This window comes from Ambystoma mexicanum, chromosome 5p, assembly GCF_040938575.1.
Source record: "Ambystoma mexicanum isolate Mex_15411 chromosome 5p, UKY_AmexF1_1, whole genome shotgun sequence".
NCBI lineage: Eukaryota > Metazoa > Chordata > Amphibia > Caudata > Ambystomatidae > Ambystoma > Ambystoma mexicanum.
In genome coordinates this window covers 588,911,523-588,936,710 of record NC_090930.1, presented here as the reverse complement: position 1 = coordinate 588,936,710, position 25,188 = coordinate 588,911,523, and the positions used below count along the sequence as shown (strand labels likewise).

Genomic DNA, 25,188 nt, shown 5'->3' with positions numbered 1-25,188 from the left:
CCACACTATCACCCATGGCCTAGAGACCTTTGTTGTTTGTCATTATAGGTGGCGTGCATGCAGTTTATAAATGCCCTGGTCACGTCTCCCGAAGATCTCGACTTCAGGATACACTTGAGAAATGAATTTCTGCGCTGTGGCCTAAAGAAAATATTGCCGGTAAGTATGTCCCCGTCTTGCTTGTTTTACAGAATAAAATGTAGGACAATTATTTATAGGAAACCTATTTGGACAGAACATTGCCTCCCGGAGCTTCAGCTGTGAGACTGGCTGTGTAGAGCTGCAAGGAGATTTCTGCATTTATTAAGAAAATGTTGCTCTCGAAATACCCTATTACACCATGAATTTGTTTTCTCACATAGAGCTGAAAAAGCTGTCCCCAAAATGTGTCAAGCTCGTATAATTTTGTAGAAGGAATGTGCAGTACTTTTTATTTATTAATGCCTAGGAAAACGATTGCACTGACTGGTGTACAGGTGTGGAGCAAGTTTCAAAATACACAAGTGGGTTCGCTCTGACAACTAGGTTTAAGGGGGGGTACTCTTTTTGTGTATAGTACCCATTAAGTTATTTAGTCATGTCACACGTATTCAATCATGTGTAATCAAAGTGAGACCTAAGCACAAATAGACTTGGAGATTCACATCTTCACATAAAGTGGAGTTGCATTTATTAATTATGCATTTCAACATGAAGGGATTAGTATTCAAAAATATTTAGTTTTTTATCTTTGCTTTGAAATTTGAAAATTCAAAGAAGTTTTTTTGACGAATGTAATTCCATTTTGGTGCTTTGGAATTTAAATAGTGACCACCACCTATAAGTGACAAGTGATAGTGAAGTTTAACTTAAGTAAACATATTGCAACCAATGTTCAAAACAGTACAAAGAGCTATTGGTTTTCCGTAGCCAGGCTTGGGGTGACCTAACACATGGTCACCCCAAGCCTGGCTACGGAAAACCAATAGCTCTTTGTACTGTTTTGAACATTGGTTGCAATATGTTTACTTAAGTTAAACTTCACTATCACTTGTCACTTATAGGTGGTGGTCACTATTTAAATTCCAAAGCACCAAAATGGAATTACATTCGTCAAAAAAACTTCTTTGAATTTTCAAATTTCAAAGCAAAGATAAAAAACTAAATATTTTTGAATACTAATCCCTTCATGTTGAAATGCATAATTAATAAATGCAACTCCACTTTATGTGAAGATGTGAATCTCCAAGTCTATTTGTGCTTAGGTCTCACTTTGATTACACATGATTGAATACGTGTGACATGACTAAATAACTTAATGGGTACTATACACAAAAAGAGTACCCCCCCTTAAACCTAGTTGTCAGAGCGAACCCACTTGTGTATTTCGTTCTCTGCAGCCCTCTGCTCTGACACTCCAAGGGCATCTCCCTCTAGTTACAAAAAAAAAAAGTGGAGCAAGTTTCAGCCTAAAGCAAAGCAATATTTCACTTCAGGCAAGCCCGTGCTTTATTTTTCCTGAAATGAGGCTACTATCGCAATTTCCACGTGTAGAGTTTGAGCGGTGGGTAAATATATTTAGCAACCTACCTTTCGGCGGCATTTATTACTCCTAGAGTAATCTCCCAATATGCAACACTTTTAAGACAACCACCGAAGCTTACTTACCAAACCCGAGTAGTGTATTACATGCTAATTAATTCGACATTTACATATTATAAATTGATATTTGTATTTTGTACTACAATTTGATATATCATATGTGGCTATAGAAGAACTTGCTAACAGTTGTTGGACAATATGCAGGTTTTATATGGCAGCATGTGTTGACAGTGGCTGTTTCAGAGCACTGGTTGCAGAAGTAAAAATAGAGAAAAGACTCACAACATAAATTGGGATACGGAATACCTCATGTGAGCACTGGCTACATACGAATTGGACACTGTCCGAAAAATGTAAATGCATGCTAAACAGACAAGGTTTAGTCAGAGCTCAAGTCGAGGGTGGACGGTGTCCACCCACTGCTTTCAGTGGCCGTTCACCCCTCCCTCCCCCCCAACCCACCTCGGTATTTTATAGGTTTATAGGCCGTGTGTAAAATAAGAATCTTTGGCTGTCTTTTTTTTTGTTTTTTATCTTTCGCCATCTTCGCGACTTGACCCCCGTGGCCATGTTCACAGACAGGACACTTTACCATTGAACCAGATAAGCTGATGAAAAATAGCGAACAAGTAAAGGTGAAATGCCACATTTCGGGACTGTGTCTTCCAGGACAAAACATTGTTATTGATTCTTTGAGTTTAAAACATGCACAGCTTTTAACGTTTTCAAAATACTATTAGAAGACAATATTTCCTCTCTTGGTTTTTGGTGGGTGTTGATTCTATGAAAGGTAAATGCCATTTGTCCTGTGCAATTTGTAAGGTTATGAAAAGCCAATTGAATGAACTGTGCATATTTCACCTTGATATGCTAATTTCTGGTGACAACACATCCCATTGCGTATGTTAATCCGTCCTGCACACTTAAATATGAAGATGCCAACATACCTTCTGTTTTTTTAAATGTTCAGCTAGCATGGTAAGCGCCTCTCTGCTTACAACTGTTCAGCATGTTTGTAGTGATTTCCCAGAGGTGAAAGAAATGTTGGTCTCATGACCACAAATAAAATCCCGAATTAGAAAAGCAGAGCATTTTATAATAGGCATTCCTGTGGGACCCCTACGAAAGAGCAAACCAATGTAGAGGGTGCTAGAGAATATCCTAAAGTGGAAGTCCCATGCATTCTTCTCTTTATATATGCCCCGAGGCGGCGTGCTGATCCTGTAGGTAACTGGCCACCGTTCAAGTTAAGGGACCGAGCGTGAGCTCTCTACATGAGTGCTAAATGTTTCTATTTTTGTTTTAAAAGAAAATAAACATACATTTCTTGCGCGGCCTAGCACCTCGCAGTGCTGCTATCAGCAAGTCAGTTTTTCATGTTGATGACTATGACGTCATAGCAGGAAAATAGCCTAAGCTGACCGCTGCACTGCACGGCGATGGCGGCTTAAGAAAGGTATGTTTATTTTCTTTTTCTTTAACAAAAAAAAAAGACACCATTAGTATCAGTGTAGGAAACTATTGGGGTGCTATGTGGTGAATGGGGCGCTGGCCACTCAGGCTACTAGAATACAGCCGTCATTCCGAGCATCCAGATTGGTCAGTGCCCTCTCCCAGATGGCTATTAAGCAATAAAAAAAATGTACCCCAAGAAAGTCTCACAGATGGACAAGAAGTTAGATGCGTTTTTCTCAATACACCAGATTATTTTGACATTATCATGAAACCTATTTGATTAGATGACCTCAACTGAAAAATTGTTTTAATTAATGCCTGTAACACTGAGATCCTCTTCCTTCGGACACCAGCTTCCTCCTTTCCTCTCTCTCTCTGGCCGCCCACTCTGGGCCCTCTTCTTGCTCCTTCCTGTGAGGTTATGAACCTTGGTGTCATCTTCGACTCCACCATCACTATCTCCTTCTCTCCTCACATCTCTGACGTCTCTAAGAAGTCAAACTATCAGCTGCACCTCTTCAGAGGTATTCTTCCTTTTCTCACTTTCCCCCAGAAGCTCGCTGTCTCCAGAGCCCTGGTCCTGTCTAGGCTGGACTACTGCAACAGCCTCTTTCTAAATATGCCTGCTTTTACTCTTCGACCTTTGCAACTTATCCAGAACAGGACTGCAAGCGTTGCGCTTGGCCTCAAGCACAGGGGTTGTATCTCTCCAGCTCTGAAATCTCTTCACTGGTTGCCTGTGTTTGCAAAGATCAATTTCAAGACCCTCTGCATCATCCACAAGGATTTCTGGGGACTGAGGCCCTCTACCTCCAACCTTCTCTTCCAATACATATTCCTTCTCGAGCTCACCGCTCATCCACATCCAACACTCTGAGGGTCAGATGCCTCTCCAAGCAGAGAGTAGATCTATCTCCTCGGCTGGGGCCTCCCTCTGTAACAGCCTCTGTGCCTCTCTCAAACTTGAGCAGAACCACCTCTGGTTCCGGAAGCAACTCAAGACTTTCCTTTTTCGCTTCCACTTTCTCACTTCCTCTCCCCTGCTGATGCACCTGACTGCTCCGCGAACTGATCACCTGGTCAGACTCTGAACTCGGGGTCAGGCTCCTGCATTTCCAGTTGCCCTCACACTGCCTCCGGGCTCCACAGCACTTAAAGGTCTGTATTTGCAACCCTACAGTCCCTTCTCTCTGCACATATGAGCTACCCACTGGCTGCACGTGTGAGTTAACTGCACTTGCCCCTCAAACTTCTCCCCTTCCCTGCACTTGCGCATTCTGAATGGCACAAGGCCCAGTAAGATTGTTATTTTGTCCTCCCTATGTTTCCCCCTCCATGTCTTGTTGCGCCTAAATGCACTTGTGTGCAGGTGCTTATAAATGCCACATCATATCAGATCAATCGATATTCTCCTAATAACATTTGTTTGGTTAATAAACCTGCTACTGAACGCATTGATTCATCATCTTGCAGTCGGTTTTCATATTAATATTAGCATTGGAAAGAGACGCAAATCCACAAAGAAGTAATATGCCTTTCTCATGTGTATTTAGTCATGCTTGAGTAATCACATACTTTTTGTATAATGTATTATAATTTCATAATGTGTAATTTAAACTTTAGATATCAGCCCTTAATTGATCTGACACAGTTGAAGAAGGGGAATACAAAATGTTCGTATATGACAAAACAACTATGTGTCAGAGGCAGCGTGTCTAAAACTAAGCCAGTGTCGGGGTGAATAAAATGCCCTATATCATGATCCTGTGGTACACTCAATGTCTCAACAATGTTAGAAACTTGTATTACATAATTTAAAAACATCCTAAATATTATTCATACTTGACACAATTAACTACTATATTCATACAATTGCTACCAGAAAAGTGCAATCAGTAATGTTTGTGCAAACATATACAAACTAAAGTGCTTAGTTGCATCAATGATTGGAAGCACCGAAAATGCACATCATTGTAACAATAATTGTTCACAGTAATGTATTAATTGTTCACTAAGTCCAATGAATATCTTGTAATCCTAAATAATAAGTGGGACCTTCCTGATGAGCCCTACATGTGTCCTCTGGTGGGAGAGGGGATTTTCGTCGGGGACTGAGAAAAACTATTGATTGGTGTTTGATACCTGTAAACATATAAACAGTTTGGCAAATCTTGCAATACCGTCACTGACTCTCTGGACGGAAGCTTTTCTTATGTGGCCTGGGAAATGCAGAAGCTACCTAACTGGTGGCTAGCTTTGAGAGGGCCACACAAGAGAAGACCAACTCCATAGAAGTAGGAAAACACTGAACTAAAATTAGGTTACAGCTATAAGATAAGTCCACATGACATCCATGTAAATTTATAACATAAATGCATGGCCTATTGTGACAGATATCATTTTCCAGCCAATCATGCTATTTACTTCCCCCCAGCCCCTTTTTAGTACCGAGACGAAGAAGAGGGATGAGTAATAAAGATGACCAGAAGCAGTAAGCCAACACTCTGTTCTATTCTTTGGAAAATATGGACCAATGCCAGGAAACTTAAAACGGCCACAGCTGACCAGGATCTGAGAGAGAGGCAGAGTCAGTAGCTGTTTGCAACTTGTTATGACACCGTTCGGGATGCCAGAGATGAGACGATTGTAAGAAGTAGCACAGAGGATGACAAGAACGGTGTGCAGGGAGACCGAGCCGGAAGAAGTGTACCACTTTGACTGTGGGAATCTGCAGCTGCCCGGAGTGAAAGAAAGCAAAGCAGGAGCTGAATGGCTGGTGGGACGCACTCCTAGTCAGTGGACCAGGAGAAAAGCAAAAGAATAGATGCAAGAACCGCCAAAGTCCCCCGGTAAACCCAGGGAGAACAAATGGGTTACCGGGGTGCAGGAAGACAAATGCTGCATCACAGTGATAGTGTGGGAGGGTCCAATTGAACATATTGAAGAAACAGAGATAGATGAGAACACTGTTAAGAAAGGGGCGGTGACCTAGTGTTTAAATTAAGGGATTTATATATATGTGACCAGTGTTAAAGGTGTTTTGGAGACCCAGAGCTTGAGGGGAAGATTTGATACACATGTGAATCGTCTGGAGAGCGGTTCGGAGACCCAACACTTGAAAAGTGGAATTAAAACAGAAATAAACGTTGTCAAAAGAGCATCAGTAACCGAATATCGGAAACCCATTGTCACGTGGATGAAAGAAAGAGTGAAGCGAGACAGGAAAAGCCCTGGCATGTTAGTGAACCAGGAAGACAGTGAGTCTGGGACTCACACCCAAGAAAGGAAAACAAAAGGAAGTATAGTGATATCCTGACAGAAGAGTAAACCAGGAGTGAAAAGAGAAGTGAAGTAATATCATGGCAGGAGCGTAAACCAGGAGTGAGGAGAAAAGGGAACTACCCAAAGGATCCTAGGAGAAGGGGAGCCCCTTTCCTGGTGGAACTTTTTTTTTCTGTTTTCACACCTTAAGAACTTCATGTTAAGAACTTTGAAAGAAAGCTGCAAGAACCAGAATTCCCTTGTGCACATTATGCGGAGTTCAGTGGGTAAGGGTCAAGTAGGATTTTTAGACACACAACAGAGGACACTCTACATAGATGCTCCTTAGTTTAAAATAAGGCCAGTCTAATTGGGTTTTACCTTTGTGTGGCTGAAAGGTGGGTGTGCCATCCTATTCAATGAGGAGGGCTGCTTTGGAATGCCCCCCAACATTGTTTGTTTCTTTCTGCTTGCCTCTTGTAAACTCTGGGACTTCTCCTATAAAAGGTTAGAGTAGAGTGAGTTCCACTGTAGCCTTTGCTATGTTAGAATCACTAGATATAGGGTGCGTAATAAAATTAACTCATCTAAACCTAGAATTTGTTGTTATCAACGTGATGTTACCAGGTTTCCACATTGCAGAATTACTTTTGCTGTGAACCAAAAATATATGTTCTCAAAAGGTGGTGCAGGGTTTGTTAAAAATGTGACAATTAATTGGATTAAGTCCAAAATCATCACCAATGGAGAAGTCTAAATGGAAATATATTACTCCCGTGTTGATAAAGGTGCCTGTGTGTGTAAACCCACAAGTTGTTCACAGCGTGTGTCATAAGCATACTTGCAAACAACTCTGACATCAGTGTTGTTAGTGCAAAAATGTTTAGTGCCATATTAGAATGTTTCAGAATCTAACAAACAAATATTAGTGGTCATTCGAATTTGAAAATGGCATAATGAATAAGATCATTCTCCTATTTCCTGAGGCTGTCAAAATAAATATCTGCAGCCCAATTATTTGATTCAAATATGTTATTATGTCCAATGCTATATTATTCAAAACATGATGCGATGAATGTCCTTTGTGACGAGTGGCTGGATTCTGTCACTTCTCCCGAGTGGGAGCCTTTACATGTGAGGTTAGGGCAGTGAGCACACTACACAATTTCCTCCCTAGGGGTAGCAGTGAGTGGGACCTTACCAGGAGAGACTGCCACTGGGGACAAGGACTTCCATTCTTATGAGGAAGGCCCTAAATCATAGATCATTAACCCACCTTCAGTGGCATCTAATTGAAGAGGCCATGAAGAACTGACTAAAATCTGTTATAGTCAACCAAACACCCTCACAATGTCTATAAAGAAACATTCACATACTACTGGCACAAAGAAAACCAATAGAGGAATAGAGAATATAGATCAGACAGAGACGAAGGACTTAGACAATACGCCGGGGAAATCCCACAGCAGCGTCATAAATCTGAGAGGTAGAGACCTGGAGAATGAGAAAGCCCAGGAGTTTCAAACCAGCTGGGAGTAGAATGCTGAAGGAAATTCGGTCACGTTGCTTCTGATTGGGGAAAGAAGACTGTGTACAACTTCTGAGGTGGAAAGGTGGAGATGGGAGAATACACAAGAAGCAAAGCATTCTAAACCGAAGCAAGTGAAGGGTGTTGGCTTAACTGTAAGGAAGTCACGGTGGACCTGGATGTCCATGAATAACAATGAATCAATCAAAATAACAATTTATTTGCCAAAAGGCCATAAAAGCATACAAGTTCATGCATACAACCTATTACTTTAACAATTGGATGCAAAAGCATGGCATATGATTTTAAATTGCATTAGTTACCAATTAAATCTGCTTGTAAAACACAGAAGTAAAATGTAAGGTGTTTTACAAAAGGGGTAATTATGGTGGGACAGTAGTTATTTAGTCAATATCCAGCTCAATATCTACTAAAGCCCATTCATATTGAAATTGCATTATTCATTAGATAGGTTCAGAAATAATGATATACACTTTAAAAGTAAATTTAAATATAGTAAAAACATAGGATCCTAACAGTAGAGAGAGTGATCCCAAAATAAAATTATTTGTAATCTAAGTAATGACTTTGAAAATAATTCAAACATAATCTCCAATAAAAGGACAAAGCTTCCGTCTACATAACCGCGCCCAATGGATATAGCTTTCAATGCTTGTCACAGTTAGGGTTAGTAGTACATTTACACAATTCTAAAGCATCTGCTACTGAGCGTATGCCCTCCCTTTGTAATGATGGTTTTAAGAGCTATTCTCTCACCTGTTTCACTGTGCATTTCTTATGTTTTTGTTAACCAATCTATTCCTCTCCTGAATTACATAAAATGCCAAGGCCATCCCCTCAATTATTCCAAGATTTGCTGAAATCAGCAATTTGTAATGTCCCCATCCTAAAGTTAACAAATAAGGCACGCACATACATTGGCCTTAAGTAATATAGATAGTCTTCATGGCCAACTTTTAGCTTGCATGCTAAATAGTTGGGACCCATTTTTAACCTACCTGCAGCTTCCAACATTTTACTCCTGGTTAGGGCAATTGCTTTATACTTTAGCCTACATTTATCGCCCTTAACAATGGAGTGTGTGCCCGCCCATAACGATAATTCGTCAAGGTTATATAGTATCTTTTCACATGAGCTAGTCAGGGGATGGTGTTACCCCTTCTAAGACCAGGACATGTGACATTGCAACCCAATATTTGTCCAGACCTACGGGTCTCCATAACCTTATACAATAAAGTGCAGGGTTAAACACAACCTGATCTCCAATTGGATACACATTTGTCTCCAGGTGCAACAATGCATTCGGGGAGCCTGAAGTTTCTGAAAGATTTGCTACAAGTGTTTATTTTCCACTCCAACAAGGGTTTTTGAATTAACATACCCCCACAGTTCAGCATCATAAAGACTCACAGGAATGGCTTGTTTGTGGTACAGTTCTAATGCTGGGGGAATTTTGCCCTTAGCATGCCTTACATGACAAATGCTGTGCGTGCCAGCATATTTCCCCAAAGTCGTAAAGTCCTTTTCTATGTGGGTCCTTTTTCATGGATTCTCATTCCAAGCTAGTCAAAGAACGGGACCTGTTGTAGCCTTCCCCCTACTGTTAGGGAGAATTCCTAAGAATGTGCTAATTTCCCCTACCATCTTTGCTGGATTTCTAGGATTTGATTTTCTAGGATTTGATTTTTTACCTGGGAAGAGTGTAAGCCTTTTTTCCCACTCTTCCATGTATTTTGATGTGTGTTTTACTTTTGTGTTCTTTGGTTATGGAGTTTTAAAATAACTCCAGAGGCATCATCTTTTTCTGTGTCACACAGGACCTTCAGTGCATTGGTACAGGTATGTCTTTCAGACTTCCCAAGGTTTAAATACCGTCTCTGGGACTGAGTACTGTCTCCCAGAGCATGTAAAGTTAAATTGACTTTACTAGTCTCTTTAAATGTACAGACCCAGCACACACTATCTTCGTATAGAGTGCTGGAGGGGTTGCCTAGCTTCCCCTGAGTCAAAACACTCATGTAACAGTCAAATGTTACCCTTTCCTACTTTAAATGGCTGGTGCAGAGGTTTAGATCAAACTACCATGATTTTTCCTGACCGTGAACAATGGTAGCTAAAAATCGTGTCAGCCATGTTTTTTTCAAAATGGCGCCCAAGACCTATCTGTAAAAACAGACTCTGGTCATCTTTTTTTCGCCATTTTTTTTAGGAAAGGTCCTTCTTGTGTTTATCTCTGCGTGCCAAACCAGGTTTGGTCCCTTTGTTCATTGGCTTTTGGTGGGCTTCAGTGCTGAAGCCCTCCTCGGGCACCTGAGTGTCTGGAATGGACAGGATGTGAGGGAGGTGCCCGAAACTCCCCATGCTTAGTCTCCTAGGAGACCTGAATGCACTCTGGTGTGATTGGCCAGATGGCTGTCCGGCAAGGATAGCCACCCTGCTGTGTGAATGACAGTCAGGCTGGAATGAATGGGGGAAAACTGTTTAAAGGCAGGTCTCTGGGACTTGGAAAGCAGAGTCGACCACTGGAACGAAAGAACCGTAGATGAGCTTAACGAAGAGGACTGCTGCAACTCCTGGATGATCGGTGAAGCCCTGCTGGAGGTCCTAATTGCCTGAAACTCAAGCCCTTCAAGGTTAACGTCTTCCCTTGAGTTTGGTGGGAACAACCAATTCGCAAGCCACCTGGACACTGTCCCCATTCTGGTCGAATTTTCTTCAGACTGCTGTTAAAAAACCAGATAGCCAGGGGAAGGAAACCAGCTTGTGGACTTTAAGGCACTCACACATTAAACCAACGATTTTCCAAGCTTGTTGCCTCATCCCTGGGCAGTGCAGGAACCTCCCAACGTCCTCCTTCTTGTCCCCACGACTGAAGCTCAGGAACAGCGAGATCTACTCAAACTGCCAGGAACAACTGCCTCAGCTACAGCTCTTCTTCACTTTAAAGGTACTGTGCAAACACGGTTCGGAAATCTTTTCCGCCACAGTGAAAGTGGCGGATGTTTGAAAATAATTCAAACATCATCTCCAATAAAAGGACAAAGCTTCCGTCTACATAACCGCGCCCAATGGATATAGCTTTCAATGCTTGTCACAGTTAGGGTTAGTAGTACATTTACACAATTCTAAAGCATCTGCTACTGAGCGTATGCCCTCCCTTTGTAATGATGGTTTTAAGAGCCATTCTCTCACCTGTTTCATTGTGCATTTCTTATGTTTTTGTTAACCAATCTATTCCTCTCCTGAATTACATAAAATGCCAAGGCCATCCCCTCAATTATTCCAAGATTTGCTGAAATCAGCAATTTGTAATGTCCCCATCCTAAAGTTAACAAATAAGGCACGCACATACATTGGCCTTAAGTAATACAGATAGTCTTCATGGCCAACTTTTAGCTTGCATGCTAAATAGTTGGGACCCATTTTTAACCTACCTGCAGCTTCCAACATTTTACTCCTGGTTAGGGCAATTGCTTTATACTTTAGCCTACATTTATCGCCCTTAACAATGGAGTGTGTGCCCGCCCATAACGATAATTCGTCAAGGTTATATAGTATCTTTTCACATGAGCTAGTCAGGGGATGGTGTTACCCCTTCTAAGACCAGGACATGTGACATTGCATCCCAATATTTGTCCAGACCTTCGGGTCTCCATAACCTTATACAATAAAGTGCAGGGTTAAACACAACCTGATCTCCAATTGGATACACATTTGTCTCCAGGTGCAACAATGCATTCGGGAAGCCTGAAGTTTCTGAAAGATTTGCTACAAGTGTTTATTTTCCACTCCAACAAGGGTTTTTGAATTAACATACCCCCACAGTTCAGCATCATAAAGACTCACAGGAATGGCTTGTTTGTGGTACAGTTCTAATGCTGGGGGAATTTTGCCCTTAGCATGCCTTACATGACAAATGCTGTGCGTGCCAGCATATTTCCCCAAAGTCGTAAAGTCCTTTTCTATGTGGGTCCTTTTTCATGGATTCTCATTCCAAGCTAGTCAAAGAACGGGACCTGTTGTAGCCTTCCCTCTACTGTTAGGGAGAATTCCTAAGAATGTGCTAATTTCCCCTACCATCTTTGCTGGATTTCTAGGATTTGATTTTCTAGGATTTGATTTTTTACCTGGGAAGAGTGTAAGCCTTTTTTCCCACTCTTCCATGTATTTTGATGTGTGTTTTACTTTTGTGTTCTTTGGTTATGGAGTTTTAAAATAACTCCAGAGGCATCATCTTTTTCTGTGTCACACAGGACCTTCAGTGCATTGGTACAGGTATGTCTTTCAGACTTCCCAAGGTTTAAATACCATCTCTGGGACTGAGTACTGTCTCCCAGAGCATGTAAAGTTAAATTGACTTTACTAGTCTCTTTAAATGTACAGACCCAGCACACACTATCTTCGTATAGAGTGCTGGAGGGGTTGCCTAGCTTCCCCTGAGTCAAAACACTCATGTAACAGTCAAATGTTACCCTTTCCTACTTTAAATGGCTGGTGCAGAGGTTTAGATCAAACTACCATGATTTTTCCTGACCGTGAACAATGGTAGCTAAAAATCGTGTCAGCCATGTTTTTTTCAAAATGGCGCCCAAGACCTATCTGTAAAAACAGACTCTGGTCATCTTTTTTTCGCCATTTTTTTTAGGAAAGGTCCTTCTTGTGTTTATCTCTGCGTGCCAAACCAGGTTTGGTCCCTTTGTTCATTGGCTTTTGGTGGGCTTCAGTGCTGAAGCCCTCCTCGGGCACCTGAGTGTCTGGAATGGACAGGATGTGAGGGAGGTGCCCGAAACTCCCCATGCTTAGTCTCCTAGGAGACCTGAATGCACTCTGGTGTGATTGGCCAGATGGCTGTCCGGCAAGGATAGCCACCCTGCTGTGTGAATGACAGTCAGGCTGGAATGAATGGGGGAAAACTGTTTAAAGGCAGGTCTCTGGGACTTGGAAAGCAGAGTCGACCACTGGAACGAAAGAACCGTAGATGAGCTTAACGAAGAGGACTGCTGCAACTCCTGGATGATCGGTGAAGCCCTGCTGGAGGTCCTAATTGCCGGAAACTCAAGCCCTTCAAGGTTAACGTCTTCCCTTGAGTTTGGTGGGAACAACCAATTCGCAAGCCACCTGGACACTGTCCCCATCCTGGTCGAATTTTCTTCAGACTGCTGTTAAAAAACCAGATAGCCAGGGGAAGGAAACCAGCTTGTGGACTTTAAGGCACTCACACATTAAACCAACGATTTTCCAAGCTTGTTGCCTCATCCCTGGGCAGTGCAGGAACCTCCCAACGTCCTCCTTCTTGTCCCCACGACTGAAGCTCAGGAACAGCGAGATCTACTCAAACTGCCAGGAACAACTGCCTCAGCTACAGCTCTTCTTCACTTTAAAGGTACTGTGCAAACACGGTTCGGAAATCTTTTCCGCCACAGTGAAAGTTTGCCAAACTTTCCTGACTTAGGCTTGTCCTTCCCTAAACATTTGCCTAACTTTTCTCCTAGCCAAATTGTTCTAACCTCTGTGGCAAAGACTTAACCGTTTACTACCAGAACTGTGCTATACTATACAAAGACTCTGAACCATTGACTTTGGGCCAGGCCTATGAACTGAATCGCTGGTTGTAGTTTACTGAAACCCTTTGCCCTGCCTATGAAAGTATTCCGGCTGTTTATTCTTATTACCTTGTCTTTTTAAGTGCCATTTTGCTCCCACTTTATGGGAGCTGAACTTGTTCAGTAATTTATTGGTTGTGTATTTGTAGTATATTAGTATATGATATTGAGCTGCTCTTGCTAGTGTAATGTTTTCAAACTGACTGTGTAAATAAATGCACATTCTTTCACCAAGAAACCTTGAGTAAGTGTTTGTTTGAATCACTGTATTTGTTGGTCCTATGTGTAACTTGTTCTACTGCTCACTCAACTCTTGAGATAAGTCTGGCTGCTCAGCCACTGCTACCACATACCTGTGTAGTACAGGCTTGTACCAAAGGTGAATTTGTACTGACACTTGTAATCTTAATTGCCTGTAGTGTTCCCCATGGGTACTGCAGGTGATTAAGCCTAACACCTAAACACTAACAACTTGTGATGAATAACACCGAAAGAACTTTTGGAAAAGTATCACAGAACAAGCTGAACAAACAAACAGAAGAAAGAGAAGCCTACCTGAGAAGAGAAGCAGAATGTCCCAGCCTTGTGGAAACCCCAGTGACACTATCCTTGAAGAGTGCAGGTAACAGGGAAAGTGGGAGACCTGTGAAGGGGCCTGGAGATAATAAATGGAATGCTCATACTCGTCCCAGTCAAGATCAAGTATCTGAAGAGAGTGAGAATCATTACTGGCACTCTCATATTCATCCCAGTCAAAGTAAGTACTATGATTGCCTGAGGAGATTGAGAATGATTACGGATATCAAGATTACATGAGGAGAGCAAGAATCACAAGTGGAAAACTTCCACTCATCCTAGTCAAACACAAGGGTCAAGAGTAACAATTATAATTGGCACACACTAACCTATCCCAACCAAGATAAAGAAAGGACATTGACTTAAGGAGAAATCTTGTGTCAATATAAAGAGGATGACCGCAATATATATGGAAGTGTAAGAGAAGGTGTAAACCCTAATAAAGTGAAAGGGAAAGAGAGTAAAAAGGAAAGAAGCAGAAAACAATGCAAATACACAATTGACATTCAAGAATCCAGTATCTGAACTGCATGATCTGATAAGAACGGTTGCAAAGAACTCTGAGGATATGCTATTGAATTAAATGCTGTGGAAGACCACCTTGCAGGAGAAGAGGCATTCTCCCGTGTGTTAGTTTTTAAAATAGTGGTAGGGTCAGTATATGTTAGTTTGTACAGTGGACTGAACTTGGTTTGAACTCTCACTGATGACTGACAAGCACAATAGTTCATTTTGTTAGGTAAGGAAAACCCATAGTTTAGAGAATGCTAAGAGTTCTCAACTTTCATTTAATAAATAACTAACGTGAGATGGAACACCAGAGTCTGTGTTCTTCCTCTGACCCACTAGACCTGCCTGTTCCGAGATGTTACCGGTAGAATGATTAAGGGATCAATTACAGCCCTAAGGTAGAGTATAAATCGAGCTGAGGTGGTATGGACAGAATACCCTTGATCACCTTTCCAGAGCCCCCATTTTCAGGCAGGGCACAGTTACAGAAAGAATCACAATCGGCCCATTTCCCTAAGTGAGAGAGCTCTATCTAACCAGACTTAAAAGACCAGAGAAGGAAAACACATACTGGGATTCACAACATTCTTTTTCACATGCACACAATGATGACAATCGCACACTGTTGCAACCATCCAGTGGTAGAGAGTAAATCATTTCAAACCTTTTGTGAATTTAATTTTAAAAGCTCACCATAAAGCACAGAATGCCTGTTTCTCATACAATTTTGAATATTCACAACTTTCTGACCAGAGATTGTCCAAGGGTGATACAAAATTACAAATCTTTAATCTTCCACAAGAAATAATTTTCTACAAATTCCAGGGAAATAAAAAAGCTTACCACAAAAGTTCCATCAAACCATTAACACACCAGACAAACCAAAGACGTTAATCTTGCAACAGAGGATTAGCAAAAGAAAAGATGAAAAGAAGAAGGCTTGTTCAGCCGCCCATCCCCCTAGCCTACAGAAAATCTAGCTGAAATAGCCAATGCCAACCCTGCCCCAACAGCACGATGTAGGTCCTAACACTGACCAACTGCTGAGCTTAGGGGGGTGAGGGAGAGCACTATAGAAAGAGAGACACCAAGCAATCAATGATGGCGTTTCAAGGATAAAGGAGGTCAGAGCTTGGGGAGAAGATACTGGAGTTGTGAAGAGGAAGCAGGGCTAGGGAGAGGAGTTTGGAGGCAAGTGGCAAGTCTGGAGATTGCACAGAAGAGGAAGGAGAACAGCTCCAGGAGAAGGGGCGCGACCTCACAGGGGAGAACCTGGAGTAGATATTTGCCAAAACAGTGGAGTGAGGCCACACCAGGGGGGTATTTTCCTGGAGAGCTACCTGGGAAGTGAGGAACATGATTTGGAGGATGAGAAGTGAGGCCTAGTAGGGGGCTTATATTGGTATTGAGGAGGTGGAGGGTAGTAACACCTATGACGAATCCCGGGATGTTGTCCCCGCTTTGAAAGGGGGAACCCTATCCAATAGTACTCTTGGGGGTGGTAGTCAGCGGGTGGATCTTATGGGAAGAGATCATCTTGTGGGACTGGGGATGAGTGTTCTGGGAGAACTTTGTACACTCAGAATACACCCACTCCTCCCTCACTCTCATACCCAAATCCTATAGTCCCCATACCTCCATATAGTCATGTAGGGTAGAAGACTTAGCCACAGCAGACTACTGGGATGAGAAAAAGTAGGGACTACCTATATGAAGCAGATATAAAAACTAGGACGAATAAGATCTCAAGAAACCCACATGGAAATAAAACCACTACTACCGAGCCGAGGAGGAGGCGCCGCGCAATGTAGAATTCTCTGCGGAATAAACTTGAGCTGTCCAGATAATAGGAGACCAGCCAACAAATACAAAGAACAAAACAGGAAGAAGGACTTGGTAAACTGTCAGTCCCTCCCTGGAGCAAGCGCAAGTCAGAAGGATGTTCGGCTTGGAGTAGTGGACAGAACACTGGTCGGGATGTAAGAGCTCCTGCCGAGACGCCCCTGCTCAATCCACAGTCTGTAGACCAAGGAGAGAACAGGATGAGTGGGAGCGAGGTGAGAGCAAGTCACCTGTCCACGCGGACATGGAGAAAGTCTCCAGATGCTCAGCCTCCTTGGCTGCAGAGCTGCTGCAGAGTATGCAGATCCTGCAAGGGAAGGTGACCACATAGGAGTGAATGAAACAGCAGAGGTGCCCTGTCCTCATACCTAATACCCAACGAGAAGTCAAAAGGGACATTGGATAAGGCATGGGGAGCCAAAGCAACAGGGTCTGGAACCCATATGAAAACCAGGAAGACCAGAGACGCCAGAGAAACAGGGTCTGGGACCTAGATGAAAACCAGGAAGAACTGGGAAATCATAGCAAAAGGGTCTGGGACCCATATGAGAACTGGTGAGGACTGTGAGGCCCACAAAGAAGGGTCTGGAACCCACAATCCAGAGAGGAGGATGCCACTGACCTTCTCCTCCATCACAGGGTCTCACTGGCATTGTGAATTGTGAAAGCCTAACAATACCAAGGGAAGAGCCACACCTCCTGGCATTGTGAATTGTGAAAGCTTGAGATGGGTTAGGGGAAGAGGCATACTCCCTGAAATTGTGATGTGTACAAGGCAGAGGGAAACCAGGGAAAGGGAGTCAACCCCCCTGGTGTTTGTGAACACTGTGATAGAAAACCAAGAGAAGGCATCCTCTGGCTGAACAGAATTCAAGTTGGAACCTTTGCTTTGTTTGAGAATAGAGACTTTTTATTTGATAATCTGGAACTTTGTGTGCTACACTTAAAAATAACTATAATTTGAGGAAAGCAGTCTGTGCCTCAAGAATAATTGTGAGAGACTAATGGCATGGTATTCGGCTTCACAGAAGATATGGACTGATTGTCTTTGTTAAGATGACTCAGCAGGCCCTTTTGTTGTTTAGTAAGAAGTGCAATGGGTGGAAATAGTTTTGACACAGGACAAGGAACTTTTGATTTCAGACTTCCTGACATATCCTTAGATTAGAAATAGTGCAAGATTGGGTTTTTGTTTGCTTTCATTGAAAATATGTCTATAGCCAAGACTATATCTTTCCTGTGTCAGTCTCCTACTTGCACACCCTAACACACTAAATATGACATTGGAGAAAGTGAAGATCAGGTTGTTTATAGACAATGTCAACATCTCACAAGTGGCTAGTAGGGGGAGTTTGATAATAGTGAAACTGAGGAGGATGTTATTGATGGTGCAGAGGAGACTTAGAAATAACTGGAGGAGGGTAGTGTGGAGGCTGATGATACTGTTGGGGAGGTTAACAATACAACAGAGAATATTGGGCAATATATATATTATATTTGTGAGAAGTAAGAAACTGTTGTTTTTTCATTATCAGGAACAGTTTATAAAGAGCTGAAAAGGGAAGACCATGGGCAATACAAAGAGTATGATGGTGACAAGTTAAAAGGTTGGCAGAGATGATGGACAGGAATGTGGAAGCTACCAAGAGGTTGGCAGACAGAAAGTTGGATTATATTGGAAAGAGATGGGCATAGACCAACTTGCGACTGGAGGCTGTTAGGAGAGGATAGGTGGTAGAGAGTTTTCAGTCATAGCCAAATTCGGTTGAGAGAGGAGGTTGGGGAAGTGTAACAGTGAGAGCGAGAGAGGACTCGCTCATCACCAACATTGCAATGAGTACTCGAAAATGGGAAATCATTTGTCCATTTCAACTTATATCATTCATCCTTTCTTTTACATTATTCAAGGTTTTGGTGAGTATTAGAATATATATGTGAGTGCAGAGACTGAATTCCACATATATGCCCATCCATGGTGTTTTAATGATGACAGTCTTTGAAATCTCTGAACAAAGTGCTGCTGTCACTGAAGGTATGATGATGCCTGACTAAGAAGAAAGAATGAGACATTGGTTATGGTGGGTGTGTTATTAACACTGTTGTAAATACAACTGTTGTCAGCATGATTATCCATTGAATGCATTGGAATTCCATGTTGAAATTGTGACAAATCCAAATAATTTGTCCCTTCTTCCCAAGGGGGAGCAACCCTCTTTGGGACTAGGGGAGTGAGCCCACTATGCAACACCCTCCCTAGAAGACAGGCCAGGATTCCACTGGGGGTGCTCCTTCTACCCTTGGGGACAATCAAGGCCCAAAGGAAAACACAGAACCTTCCTTTCACCTAAGACTGTCAAGTTTATTGGTTACAAGGGAAGTGATCATGTCTATTATGTGCAGGGCCTCTTTAATGTGGAATGCTCGGTTTTTGTGGCCTGCACTTGTCACCTGCCTGTGGAAGCCAGCACCAATTAAGTGTCTTCTACCATTCCAGGGAGGCACTTAAAGAGCAACAAACAAGCAGTAAGGGAGAGAGCATCTGCTGTGGAGTCAGGAACGCAAGCTCGCAGAACCGTGCAGAGGAGGAGCCAAGTATGAAGCAGACACAGTTGTAGGTGGAATCCAGAGACAGCGTGGAGTATGCTGTAGCCTCAGAGAAGGTGGAACCTCAAGCCAGAGAGGAGCTGCTGAGGCAGGAAGATCCACTACTACCGAAGGCCAGAGGTACCAGCATCTTGGGGCAGAAATGTCCATGCTTTCAGCAAGATGAGACCGCTTGAAGCAACATCACTGAAAGAGCCAGAGAAGCCCGTAGAGGGGGCCAACCGAGCGCACACCCCAGGAAGGGGCGAATGAAAGAGAGCAAACAAGGAGGCAACAGAAGCTGCTAACACCCAAGAGCATACTCCAAGAGAGCAAATTAAGGTCCAAGAGATCCCTGTAGCACACAAGGGGTCTACCAATAGCAGACCTCAGGATGGGGTGAATGAAAGAGAACAAATTAATGAGCAAGAGAAGCTCATAGCTCATGTGGGATCTACCAATGGCATAGGCAAGGACGAGGCAAACGAAGTAGCAAGAGAAGCCCATAGCCCACGAGGGCCCGATTTAGAACACAACCCAGGACGGGGTGAACAAAACTAAATCAGCCAAAAGCACCGGAGAAGGCCACAAGTCACCCCAGGAGGGGGTAAATGAAACTGAACAACCAATCAGGTCATAGCCACCTAGAGTCCACCTGGGGCTAAGAATAGCAGCAAGCCACTAGAAGTTAAGGAAACAGTAAATCAGAGTAAGGAAGCCAGGTGCCATCTACCTGAGGGCACAGGAATAAACATCTTGGATTTGAGGGTAGCGAGACTCCCAGTGCAGATCCATATATACCTGGAGAAGGGACAAACCCCTATGGTTAAAAGACATTAATTTGAGCACAACTGGAACTTTTAGAGACAATTTTCTTTCGAGAACATTTTTGATTTTGAGACACCAAAATCTCAGCGAACTCTAGGATGAAGGTCAGAAACCAGCCACCACTACTTCCCGGGTTTAAGCTTAGTTAACCTTAACTAAGTTGCAGTTTAGGATCCTTCCTTCTATTATATTTTTTATGGAATAGTGTTATGTAATCTTAAGTGTGGGACGGGGGACTGACTTTAGTTTGTGAGACATCAAGATGAGAAACCTTTTGTTACTTTATAGCATAGGGAACTCATTTTAGAATTAGGGATTAAAACATGTGTTTCCTTTTTTTCCTTACCTATAAAGCAGTGTTGGACCATGCCTCCCTGTTCACCTCCTCTGTCTGGCCACCAAAAGAAAATGTGTTTCTAAACATTCTGTTTTTTTTGCTGTTCTCAAAACATACACATATTTGTGCTTAACTGTCTTTGATTGAGACAATGATTGCAACAATACAATTATTTTTCTGCAAATTAAAGACAAATACTACAAAATTGGTGAAGGTTTCAACAGCAGTTGTAGACTTACAGATTTTAAAAATAAACATTGCCTAACAAGGTGAATAGACTTGGTCCTGCTATTGTTCAGATAGTGTGTGTCCATTATTTGAAGGCTCTCCACATGTTTTGGACTACAACCTCCATCGGCCTTTGATAACATAGTGAATATCAAGGTATTGTGGTAATCTTAGGCCTTTGAAAACTATGTTATCAAAGGCCGATGGAAGTTGTAGTCCAAAACGTGTGGAGAGCCTTCAAATAATGAACACACACTATCCTCTAAATCTTATGTTCCAGACGCCTTGTGTTAAGGTATCCCGGATATGTCTCATGCTTCTGTATGGTATTTTCACTGTTTGACATTAATCAGCCATTAATGCTTTGAGTTCCAAACCTATGTTGCTTTTTACCTACTAGTGTCTGCATATTTTGATGTAGCACCCCGTATCATGAGGCAAGTCTTTCCAAATTGTGCACCCAATATGTCGCATTTTACTTACCTGTACCTGCATTTTTTGATGTAGCACCATGCAAACACATGTCTGATAGTAACCACTGTAAACACCTTTTCAAAACTATTTATGTAATTGACTGTAACCTCTTACCGTTGTAAGTAACGATTGTAACCACTTTCTTAAGAAAAAGTGCATAGATGCCTCTGGGTTATGCTTGCTATATAAATGACAAAATAAATAAGTTATATCTGTTAATATCTCCATCTTTTTCCAGTTTGGTAGCTCAGTTCTTTCATATCTACCATTTTACATTCACGAGGCAAGTGTTCATGGTAATGTTATTACCGTTTTATAGTCATGGTAGATTGTATCGACATCTGTTGCACTCTAATTGGATGAGCCTTGGGATACTAGTCTGTAACTGACTGCGCGCATGTCGTAAAAGGTGATCTGATCGTTAGGTGGTTGATTTTTGACCGCAGCTTCATCACACATTGCTAGGGTTCTACGACATCACCCTTACAGAGACATTCACTTGTAGCCAGAGGTTCACTGGGGACCAAAAGAGGCCAAGGAAATAATGTTCAAAGTAGCCCCATATTGCACATTTTCTGAAAACTCAACTCTTTCCCTATGAGGAAATCTGCAAGTAAAATAGGTTACCACACAAAAGAAGCCCAGGGTGCAGAGGCCTACTGGGAAATCTCCACAGTTTCCTGTAGGCCATTCCACACTGGCTCCTAACGGGACTTGAAGCACAAACGGGTCCTGATGTTGACTTTTACAACTTAGAAAATGTGCAGACAGGTGTTAATTGCTGAAGAAGCAATCCAGCCGGAACACGACAGTTGTTCTCTTCAATGTCACATCCTTATTTGTTTTACTTGTCCTGTTCAAACTTCTTAAATAAAGGCCACAGGTCCCCGTGACCACATCCCGTCCTTGCTTGCATGCTGTGCCACACACTGCTTTTGGGCTATTGCAGGGAGTCTATGGCGAGAGTGCTGCAACTTTAGAAAGCAAAAATAAGAAACTAGTTTCACTTTGTTTTCTCCACTTAGTGTGACGCAGAATTCCGGATAATGTGCCATTCTGCATGTTAAGCCTGGACTTTTGCTGTTGTTGTGGCTAGTCATCTATTTTGTGGTGCCTCTGTGTACTGCTATTTTGGAGTGCAAGTCTGGACACATGGGGCCTTATTAAGGTTCCAGTGGTAACCCTGCCGGTGCTACCGGTGGGCTGCTGCCAGACCCGTAAAAACATGACAGAGCCTGGCTTCCCGGTGCCACTGGCTCATTATGCGTCCGGCGGCCGGGAATTCAGGCACCGGTATACTTGTTAATCCCCATAGAAGTGGGGACATGGAAGCACCAGCACCATTGATAAAGGTGTCAGTGCTTCCCTGAAGGGTTTGCCTACCGTGAATGCTGCACCCGGCAGGGTCAGACCTGTCGGGCACAGCGGCTCCAGCAGGCAAAAACGTAGTTTGACGGTCTGGAAACAGGGGTGCAGGTGAGCTTACCCGCACCCTTGTTTCCGGACCAGCAACAATGTAATGAGGCCCATTGACTGTTTTTATTTTTTATTGCCTCTGCAAACACAACTTTTATTTACCCAGCAATCCACTTCCATGTATTACAAAACCATATGCAAGGGATCCATTTGAATCCATCTACATATATATGCCTGTGTAACACAATGTATAACTTGCATTGATTTTTTTTTTTAGATATTTGATCTAGTGTACACAGGTTTCAACATTTAGATCAATATGTTTGTTTAATGCTGCGATCTCCTCACCCTCCGTATTGTGCTACACATAGCAGTCAGCTGTGTCAGCAGTAGACGAGATTATGGAGTGGTGACTAACAACATGAATTTAGGTCAATCGCATTGTTTTTTGTCCGTCTTTAAAAGGTAATATTTTACAATTTCACGACATCAGGAAAGAAAAGTGCTATGTTAAATAGCACAAGATTTCCATAGATTGCTCCCCAGTTGAAGTCGAGTTACAATGTTTAAAAATAAAGTGCAGAGACGCAAAGCTGCTTGTAGGTTCCAGAAAGTATTCAAACATGTCCTTTCTTTCTGTCATTCATGCACAACTGCATAGTTGATTGTGAATTAATTGTTTGCCGTGGCTTCCAGAGACTAGTCTGTAAGTGCACACGACCCGCGCGACTTGAGACCAGTCTCTAAGTGCAAGACTGGGATTCGAACCTGTGTGGCTCTGTGTTGTCTTGCTTCCAAGACAACCCCTGTGCTACCCTTCCGGCTCCAGATCACTGTCATGTATTTATTTTTAATAGTTTGAGTATTGTGCGAGTTGGCAGAGGCTGTACGAATCTTGTTTCTGCAGCTGTTCTGATGGAGTCGAAAGGGGCAAGCTTTGTAAATGTTTCAAGTTCACACTGTTTTTCTAAGGCAATCTTGATGCCTGTGCTCACGGTACATTTTAGAGCCATGCCAATTTTCATTGGCCTGTGCACCTTGGAAGGATTCCTTTTCTAAGAGAGACGGCAACATAATGTTTGCCACACTGTGAGAAACAGCAGACGTGATTTTCATGGGCCATTGAAACCAATAATCTGCCAGTGGGAAGTGGCAGCATGCTTCGGCCAACAGCATGTGTCCCAGCTGATGCCGCGTGAGCAGGTTCAGCTGCTCTCCTACACGAGTCACTGGCTGCAGTATGGACATATGTGCATCCTGTCCCATTCCTTCACGTGTCAAGGACTACAGAAATGCATCTCTTAAACATTTTAAAAATGATTTATCTTGCCCAAACCTCTATTTTATTCACTGGAGCGTCGTCCTCCTTGTGTATGGTGCATGAAGGAACATTAAAACAAACCACAAACGTTGATCACAGCACGAACAATTGTGCTGAACCTCACAGAACACAGTTACAAAATTCCAACTGTATGAGTGGAATGGCTGCAATTAAGCAAGACTTTCTGATTGAAGTTCCACGAGCACTAAACGACGGCACAGCCAATCTGGAATACTGAGTACAGTTATGTTATGTTAATGAAATTTGTAGAGCGCAACATTCACCCTGAGGTATCTTGGCGCTAGAGAGGGGAGACTACCAAATATGCCAAAGGAGACGACACCTAAAACAAGCATGTTTAGAGTGCTCTCCTGAACTGCAAGTGATTTGACAAGTTCTTAACTCTCCCAGGCAGATCGTTCCACATTTGAGCAGCGACAACCGAGAAGGCACGACCTCCAATACGTGACCTGTGGAACGTCAGAACCACTAGAAGGCCAGCCAAGGCTGAGCGAAGATGGCGAGTGGGGAGGTACCGAGTAAATTTAGACTGGAGGTACTCAGCCCCCTGTCCATGCAGCACCCTATGCACAATGCACAGAGCATTAAACCTAATCCGCTGCATAACAGGAAGCCAGTGGAGAGTACGTAGCACAGGGGAAATATGGGCCCCTACGGAGACCCTGTGGCCACCCGGGTGGCTAAATTCTATAGACGTTGTAGCCGTTGTAGTCTGCCCTTGGGCTGAGCCAGATAGAGAAAATTACAAAAATCTAGTCTGCTCAACACCAATGCAGCAGCCACCGGTGGATGTAGAGTAGCAGATGACAAAAGGAGGACCTTTTTTTAAGATTTTAAGGTGGTAATGACCGGCTTTGCAGACCGCAGACACTTGGTCATTCATTAAAAGAGAAAATGAAAGAATTACTCCCAGATTTCTCACCTTAGACACAGGGACAGGAAGAATACCAAGCGAAGAAGGCCAGAAAGAAAACACCCAAAGAGTGGGGTCAGGAGGAGCCCCGACCACCATCACCTCCATCTTGTCCCCATTCAATTTCAACCAGCTGCGGCTCATCCACTCACCCACAGCAGTCAGGCACTTACGAAGGAACAACGACACCTCAGTCCGATCAAGATCTAAATGTATCAGGATCTGCGTGTCATCGGCATAAGAGTAGCACCTGATGCCGAGGGAGCGGATGAGACAGATAGATCAAAGTCCAGATGTAAATGTTGAAAAGAATGGGTGACAAGGTGGAGCCCTCCGGAACACCGCAGGCGCGGTGGCAAGAGCTCAAGAGAAAGGAAGCAAGACACAGTACCTGAGTGCGTTCGGCCAGAAAAGAAGGGAACCATGTCAGAACCTGGCCAGAGATGCCAATTTGAGCCAGGCGAGTAAGCAGGGTGGGGTGGTCTATGGTGTCAAACACCGCTGACAGATCCAAAAGAATCAGGGCACCCACTCCACCTGCATCCACCAGTCTAACCATGTCATCAATGACTGAGAGCAATACACTTTCATGGGCCCCAGCCAGGCCTAAAGCCAGACTGGGCAGAATCAAGGAGTTTAGAAGATTCCAAGAAAGAAGACAGCAGTGGAGAGCCCAAAGATTCCAGCAAC

At 43.0% G+C, this 25,188-nt stretch overlaps 1 protein-coding gene across 4 annotated transcripts in view; it reads left to right on the top strand.

Annotated features, from left to right (window-relative positions):
- Positions 1-25,188, top strand: part of DIAPH2 (diaphanous related formin 2) — a 5,141,990-nt gene that overhangs the window by 1,594,938 nt on the left and 3,521,864 nt on the right. For all 4 annotated transcript variants that reach the window (XM_069612994.1, XM_069612992.1, XM_069612991.1 and 1 more), the window contains one exon: positions 49-159. In XM_069612994.1, coding sequence (XP_069469095.1) covers positions 49-159 — 111 coding nt within the window. The remainder of the gene's footprint in view (positions 1-48; positions 160-25,188) is intronic.